We start from the raw sequence: 8,869 nt of genomic DNA on the forward strand, positions 1-8,869 counted from the left end.
TGGTAGGAAATGCAATGAGGGAACTATACCTAATGTATTATGAAAAGATACAGGTGTGCAGAGCTCAATGTAGGATTCTACAGCAAGTAATCCATACAGTTTTATATCACCATGATACAGAGGGTACACTAAAGAAGGGAGGAGTCAGGAAATAACTTGCAAATAATACAACCAAGCACAGAATTCTTCATATATTTTTATTTTTGAAAAAGCAAAATACAACTAAACATACACAGTAATTAGGTTTCATGAAATGTTTCCGCACAGAAACTGATAATGAAAGTGTCTGAATGATACACACAGGACACCCATATTCAAAAGAGGAGCTGGAGATTCACCATTACATTTAGAACTTAAATACATAAAAAGTAGTTAATAACTACCCGTTGGAATGACTTGCAATCTTGTGAATAAATTTATTCTAATCTTTAGATAATTCCTTGCAAAACCTCTGGTACTATAGTCTCTTATTACTAAAAGAATATACTCACTTAAAAAAGTCACCAGCATATCTTACAGTTTTAGGGCTGCTAAGTACTGATAATTAACCCAAGCACTCTGAAATTAATTCAAGACAGGCTTTAAAAACTACATCTGTAATTAAAATAGATTTAAGATTAATCCAAAACTCTACTTTCCAAGTATTTCAAATACTTCATATAGACCTCCACAATACTTGAAACCTTCAAAAATTTGAAAAGCCACTCCTAATACTCAGCAGGTACTTAATATCTTTTTGAACATTGTTATATCAACAGTGCCAGTTCACAGGAACCTGATGAGAACTAAACGAAATAATTTACATAAAACATCTCAAAATTAGACATATAGTAAATTTTCTGTATTTTGGAAAGATCAACTTTTCCTGTTTACATGGAAAATATTCAACACCAATATTTATAATACTCTTTGTGGCAAAGATAAGTATTACACTTTTATTATCTAAGATGTCAATAAAAATGTTAATATCACTAAATGGTAAAACAAAACAAAGCCAAAACAGACTAAAAAAATACATTTGTAGAAAGTACTCATCTACATATGAATAGAAAAAAGACTAGAAGGAAATGAATAAGATTTTATTAGCAGTCATTTGTGGTGATTTATTTTATCTTGTTTTTTTTTTTTATTTTTTAAAACTCCTAAATCTGCATGTATTACACTTATAATAAACAGGAGTATTGTAAAGTGGCAAATGGATAGTCATTTTCATATTTTAGATAATGTCAGTGAATTATAATAATAGATGATTTCATACTTATTTCTCTTTTTGCCCCCAAAGAGGACATAGATTTTTAATATGCATACACAAATTGTGAGTTCTGACATCCTAAAGTACAAGACAGAAAGAACATTGCCAAAGAAGCTTGAAATGTCATTCAATCTTTGGGCTTCATTATTTGCATAAAAATTGACCAACTGAGAGCTGTAGTAAAGTTGGTGGGGGAGGTTAGAGCCAAAGCACTATAAAAAGATCAATTTAGAGACAATGAAATACCAGGCTTTATAAAAGTATAGTGCCCTTAAAGAACACAGCCTTTTTGTACTCCTAGGTTATTGTCATGTTTTCCCTGCTTTATTACCAAAACTATTTGCATGTATCAGAATCTTGTTATTTTAAAAGTTATCTGTTCCTTTTGTTTATTTCCTATTCAGCCAGGTGGATGTAAAAATTGTCACACTATAATTATAAAAATGACTAGTAGGTCTTCACAAGGAAAATAATTAACTAAAGAAGGTGATTAAATTTCTTTTCCATAAAACAGAATTTTCAAAGTAAAATGAGAAGTACTTGTGGACCAGGAAAAGATATACAATTTTAAAGGTATGCATCTAAATAGACTGGCTTTTGAAACATGTTTCTTAGAAAGCTCTTAATGCAACAGGTATATTAAGATAGAACTGCATAGCTGTTTGAATGTTTTCAAGTCAACTAGCTTTCTTCAACCCAAAACAGTGACATAAATCAGAATGAAATTTAAAAGGGGAATATAAAAATCCATTAAGACAAATTAGTTTTCATAGCCCAGCGCAGTAATAGCCTTAATACCTAGATCTGACACTCTTATATATCACATCAACAAAAAAGGATATACTAAACTTAGAGTAATACCAAGTATGACCTAACAGATGTTTACCTTCGCACCAAATATTGTTCAACCAACATGTGGAGTTCAAAACTCAAAATACTACAAGAGAGGAACAATAAATCAGCACCACTTTTTCGACAAACTTACTGATTATGAGAAACAAGGGAAATATATAATGCTAATTTCAACCATGGGTGGTCTTTGCATCACATGTCAACCATATAACCATCTACTGTCTATGCAATATACTGCCAACATAAAAGTGCCATACTTTTCCTTCTAAGTACTTCTAAAAGCATCATAGCTATAATTACCAGACATCCAAAAAAATAGAAAATACAATAAGTCACCGTTTTCCCCAAGAAAGGACACTCCATCTTCAGTATTAGAATAGTAACATGAAATTTAACAGTACTGGTAAGCATTGCAATGTACTAAAAAGACTTGATAAATAATGAGCTAATACTGAAAATTGATAGCAGTGTCCACGTGGCCAAATGAAGCTGGTATTAAATGTTTAATATCCTGCATATAACCTTGAGCATTAGAATCCAATGACTTGAATACAAGCACTTAAGTAGACATGAATCTAGTTCAGTATCTGTCAGAAAATAATATTAAAGTTTTCAGGTCCTGACATAGCAGGCTAAAAGACTTCTTGGCTCTAAATCAGAAATGGGTTTCATCAGAGTCAATCCAGAAAACTGAACTGCAGTATTACTGGAAGCATAGGTGATTTGAATTTAGCCTGAAAAATTAAAGTTCCAGGAAAGACGCTGGTTATTTAATTGGCTGTTTCAAACTGCTGAAAGTCCTATCATTTAATTTCAAAATAATTTTCCAATTTACTTTGTACTTATATTATCTATAGTTACCATAAAATGAAATTAAAATGTAATATTGGCAAGAGCAATAAAATCCGTAATATGTTATTTATAGTACTAACAGCTAACATTTGTTGAGCTCTTATTATGGAGTCAGGCATTGGTCCAGGCACTTTACATGTATTCTCAAACCCCATAAGAGCAGTACTATGTTCACCCTCATTATAAAGGTGAAGAAACAGACAAAAGACTAGTAAACAATTTAAGGAAGATCAGGCATTTGATATATACCATGCCTGGGATTACTGAATTATGATTCTGCCATTTTAAGGACAGCTTCAAGGTATTAAATTCACCTGTAGCCTGAATTAAAAGGTGTTTAAACGACTGATACATGCTATACACAAAATAAATATTTGTTTAAAGAGCTAAGTGTCAAATGGAGGGAAAGAGATATGAAGATCCTCTTCTGCATCTGAAACCAAGTAGACAAATAAACCCACCCAATATTTTTTTATGAATAACAATGATAATCTTTTAAAATAGAGGCTTTGCCAAATAAGATAATTATACTCTGTATAGTTAACGCATTGTACCTAAACTGAGTAAGATTGAAGTACAAAAGTTTTATAGTGTATTTCATCCATGAAATGTAAAAGGAATTTTATTCAAAACAATTTGTGAAAATGATATGCTGTGCGCTGTGCAAACCATTATATAAATACATATGTAGTAGTATTTAAGATAAAATTTACATACCAAATGAAAAATGGCAACTTTGGATGGTCAATGACTGGATTACCTCTTCAAAAATATTTCATCTAGAATTATATATTTCCCCCTAAAGTTAAGATAACCAATGAAGAAAGCTCAACTGCGGATTGCCTTCCTGGATTTCTGGGACTTTTACAAATGAATCCTCACAGCTTCATTAGTTATATGAGTACCTGGCAAGTGCTTATTCATAATATGAATATTTTATTTTGCTTAACACTTCCTTCTAGCTCCATAAGTGAAACAGACCCTGAATTCCAAATCACTCTCAGGCTATTGTATCAGTTAATATGGCTGAATATCCACTTTCTATATATATATATATATATATATATATATATACACACACACACATATATTTTCTTTTACATGGGCAGGCACCAAGAACCGAACCCGGGTCTCTGGCACTGCAGGTGAGAACTCTGCCTGCTGAGCCACTGTGGCCCTTCAATATATTTTAAGGGCATTTATTCCCAATTTAGAGACAAACTATATTACCTCTTCACAATTAAATGATGAATAGTTTCAAGTACACAACTCTCTAGGGAAAAACAAAGAACCAGAACAGTTAGACTTTCAAAATGCAAAATCTTAACACTGCAGAACACCCATGCTTACAATCTTCTCTAACAAAAATTTCTAGCCCATAAGCAAGGTTGAAGTTCATTTCACCTCATCTTCTGAAATGCTTGGCAATTTATTGATGTTGAAGTGACTTAAAATTTGACAAATTGTTGATAAACGTCCCATTGGTAAAGGATAAAATATGAAGAATAGTGCTAAAATATTTTAATTATGTAATACACATTGAAAAGATTCCAATTTTAACCGAACCATAAAATATTTTCTTCCTTTGTGTGGCTTTGCAGTCCATCAATCTTTTTAATGTTCTATAATACCTTGGTATAATTAAGACAGAGTTTTAACTATCACTTTGGTGGACACTTCCTTTCCTTCTTTGTTGAAATGGTTCTGACGTCAAACCTAACACTGTTCTGTTTGGTCACCCTACCTCCAAAGTTACCGGAATATAAAACACTGAGCCACCTTCCATTCAAGCTTGCACCTATGCAAGGAGAGATCCTTTCCACTTTTCCAAAGTGAATGCAAAAAATTGTCCAACTTCGTAAATAGTGAATGAATTACCAAAATAAATAAACACAATTAAACCTGGTCTATTTCCATCCTAGGCTTACAATTCTCTCCCTCACACTTTAAGCAACTTTTAAGCTTTTTGTGGCCGTCAAAGGAAAAAACGTTTGCCAAGTGATTTTCCCGCTGCCATCCAGCTGGCTTTTCATTAGTCTAAATCGCTCTCTGCTCATTGCCCTCCTCCCCGTTTACACGCCAGAGAAGATTGTTCTCAGCCTCGCTCCCCCGCCCCCACCTCTCCTCCAGTCTCAGTGCAGGTCGCGATTGTGGCATTGGCAGAGTTCTCGAACTCCACAGAGCAGCCTCCCCAAGCGCTCTGCAAAAGCATCATACCAGCTGCTTTCCCCGAATGCTCCACCTCCTTTCCTCATTTCATAAAATCACAGCATCTATTACTCCTGGGAAAAGGAGCTCATCACCCAATCTTACACTCGAGGTGCTCAAAAATACTACACACACACACCACGCCCTTTCCTATCTCCAACCCTGAGGGCAGCATGCAGACATCCTGTATCTCTAATTTCTTTAACCCTTTCTGGTCCAAAATACTGGACACTTCTACTAGAGATGATAATTGGCGCTACAGAAATCTGGGGTTTTGCATATTCTAATTCTGGCCGGAAATCTCCTTACCCCATTCCTGCAGCCGCTGTCACCACCCCATTCCTCTGGCAGCACAGTGGTCACCTCTCTCCTGTCCCCTCCTGAAACCACTCCTACTTGTAACCTTCTGCGTCCGACCGGTAACTATAAGAGGTAATTTGAGCGGCGATGCCTCGATGCCAACCTGTCCTCTGGAGGGACACCACTAAGACCCACATAAGTTTCCCCCCGGGAGTCCTGCAAAGGGAGAGAAGGACTTGTGTGGGGGACCCTGTCTCCGCGTCCCCTCCCTGACCTATTTTGAAGAGAGCCCAGAGCATCCTGGACCTGGGCTAAGGCCAGAGAGCAATGTCAATGAAGTTAAGCAACAGGACTGCGCGGGAACAGAGCGCTCCTGACCGAGAAAAGACGGGTCCAGAGGGAGGAAGGTGGCAAAGGGCGAAAGTGTAAATTGTGTCTGCTGCCCGAGGGAGACCAGCAGGAGAGCCTCAGGAACTCAACATTTAACCAGCTCCCCACTCCCGAGGCCAGAGGCTCCTGCTGGCGCTAGCACTAGCAGCAAGTCGGCAAAGGGGCTGGGGGTCGGGAGTGCGGGTGGGGCCCAAGAAATGCTACGAACTTACGGAAAAAGATGTACTCAGTGTAGCTGCTCCAGATCTTGTCGTCTCGGTACTGGTTGACGAAGGCGGCAGTGCCCGAGGAGTTACACGCCACCATGTGGAAGCCGGCCTCGGACAGGCGGTCGAACGCCTGCTCCAAGTAGGTGAACTTGAGGTAGAAGCGGGACGTGTACTTCTCGGGAGGCCGGTCGGGGTCGCGACTCTCATTGAGCGTGTCACCGAAGACCTCCTTGGCCAGCACGATGCGCCCGCACACCATGATACGCGCCACGCGCCGGAACTTGGCGTCCGCCTGGTTGTCGCGCACGGTGGTGTAGGAGCCGCGGTAGCCGAGAGTGAGGAAGCCCGAGCGCTTGTCCAGCGCGCCGCCACCGTGCGCCCCGGGCCCCGAGGGCGCGGCAGCCGCCGCCCCGCGCTGTAACAGCGCATCGCTGCTGCCCTGCGAGACGTTGTCCTCCAGGTCGCTCTGGCAGCCCTCGTCGTTGAGCGAGTTCTGCTTGGTGACCTTGGGGGAAAGCAGCTTGACCAGGTCGGTGAGCTGGAAGTACTCAGCCTCGCGCAGGAGCCGCTCCTTCTCTGGGAAGTGCTCCGGCAGCGCGAGCTGTTTGTCCCGCAGATAATCCAGCACGTACCTGAAGAGGAATCCGTCCCGGTCGATGAAGAAGCGCGCCCGGCTGTCCCTGGGCAGTTCGCCTCGGCGCCGGGCGCCGCTCCGGGGACTGGAAGGCGAGAACATGCTGGCCAGAGTGCTGTCTGGGACGCTGAGCAACGTCGAGTGCTTGGTCACATAGACCTGGCCACCCACGTTCAGCTCCACCACCTCAGGGAAGGGCGAGGTCGCTCCGGGCCGCGGGGCGGCGGCTGCCGACGCGCCGGGCGAGCTGGACGAGGAGACCATCTCGCTAATGGGCAGGATAGTGCTGCCGCCGCTGCCCGTGTCCTTCAGAGCCATGTTCCCCCCACCCCGCCCCCCGCCGGCGGCCCGGTGACCCGGGAGAGCAGCACTTTCTCGTTCTCGGAGCCCGCGCCCCGCAGCCCTCGCGGTCCCCGGCCCCCCGCGTGCGCCTCGGCGCCCTGCGCCCTTGGGGCGGGCGGCGGGTTCCTCCGGCAGGAGTCCCGGGCAGCGGGGTCAGGGTCCCGGGCAGCGGCGGCGCTGGCGGCACCGGGGCTCCATCGGTGTAGCACCACGCGGGAGAACAGCTCCGCAGGAGCGGTGGCGGCGGTGGAGGCGCGAGTAGGAGCGGCTGCTCCTTTGGGGAGACGGCGGGGAAGTGTGAGAGAGACTTGCAAGGGGAGCTTGGGTTGCTGCTCAGCTCTCCGCGGGGAGGGCTGAAGAAGGGGCCGAGTCAGGAAAACTCGCCGCCCCAGCAGCTTGCGAGCACTCCGGGAGCCCAAAGCGCGGACGGCGGCGCTAACTACTCCTCGCGGCCCGGGAGGAGGCACTGACGTCAAGCCCTGGTCCGGGACCCAAGCTACAGCTGTCATTTAAAGAGATACACGCCAGCCGCTGGCTGCAGGGCTCCAACGCTAGGGGGCGGGGCCGAGAGCCGAGCCCCGCGAAGATGCTACTTGGCTGTGAGCTCAAGAAGCCATCAGGGAAAGACCTAAAACAAATGGGAAAAAGGACAGCATCTCCTGGACATCCATTTTATCCTCTCCCTTCCTCCTTTCCTTTTTACTTTCCTTCCGTCTCTCCCTATCTTCCCCAGAATAAAACTAGTTTTAGAGAATTTTTTGTTTTGTTTTTTTTTTTAATGGTTTTTTGCTTTGTTTCGTTTTGTTTTTACGCTCGCATTAAGGCGGAGAGGGAGAACAGGATTTGACTGTAAGAGATACCAGGCTCCCAAGCTGAAATGACTGCAAATGTTGGCGTGTGCGCAATGATTACGAAAAGACTAAGTGGGGTGAATGGCTTGTAGTGACTTTATACTCTTTGAAATGAAGGCAAAAAGCTGGAATCTCAATTACAATCAGAGTTCTTATTGCATAGTTAATTGGCCAACTACATATAGTTGAAGAATTTTGAAAACTCAAATCTGATTTCATTTCACAAGCCCAATAAAGGACAATATGTAACTTGACTGTGCTTTCAACTTTGCAGTATTTGACCAGTAATAGATGCTTGATAAATGTTTATGGGGAGAAGGAAAGAGGAAGCTTACTTTACTTGTTCCTTTTCTCCAGTCCTAGTTAGTCGTTCATTAATCTCTCCATTTCTCTTTCTCCTTCACAGGGCAAGAGATGTAGCTTGTATTTTATTAGTCTTCTAACCCCAAAAGTCAGATCACAAATGAAAATTATATGAATTTAAGCTAGTCTTAATTTCTATTGCACCTTTCACAGTTGCAAGATCAGCATTATTTATGAGAAAGAGTGAAGATGGACCTGCATATAACAAACCTCTCTTCTGTTACGGCAGAATCTAAAATACTATCCACCCTGGGCCATCCTTTTGTGTTCAGAAACAAAAAAAATTATTGATTTATAAAGTAAAAAAATGAAAATAGCACATTTCAACAAAAATTTTGCCTCAAAAAGTATCATAATGATATTTTAGATGAATTTTATCAATTATCAGTTAAATAATATTCAGATTTTAATGTTTTTTTTTTAAATCCCTAATGCCTATTTAGGTTTTCCTCCTTCTTGAACTCGCAAAAAAAAGTATCAAATTTTAGATAACATTAAATGTAGACCCAAATTCTTATAAATGATTAATGCATTATTCTTTGGAGCACTATGAAATATATTTAATTTGTTGATCCTTATAAGTCACTCCCACAAGAAATGTGTATCAATTTTGTAA

At 41.5% G+C, this 8,869-nt stretch overlaps 1 protein-coding gene across 1 annotated transcript in view; it reads right to left on the reverse strand.

The window, feature by feature from the left end:
• KCTD8 (potassium channel tetramerization domain containing 8) overlaps positions 1–7,015 on the reverse strand; it is a 251,459-nt gene extending 244,444 nt beyond the window's left edge. Inside the window, exon 1 of the mRNA XM_077137130.1 lies at positions 6,067–7,015. Within this exon, the coding sequence (XP_076993245.1) occupies positions 6,067–7,015 (949 nt within the window). The remainder of the gene's footprint in view (positions 1–6,066) is intronic.
• Between the last annotated feature and the right edge of the window lie 1,854 nt (positions 7,016–8,869).

Source organism: Tamandua tetradactyla, chromosome 19 (assembly GCF_023851605.1).
Source record: "Tamandua tetradactyla isolate mTamTet1 chromosome 19, mTamTet1.pri, whole genome shotgun sequence".
In the NCBI taxonomy this organism is placed as follows: domain Eukaryota; kingdom Metazoa; phylum Chordata; class Mammalia; order Pilosa; family Myrmecophagidae; genus Tamandua; species Tamandua tetradactyla.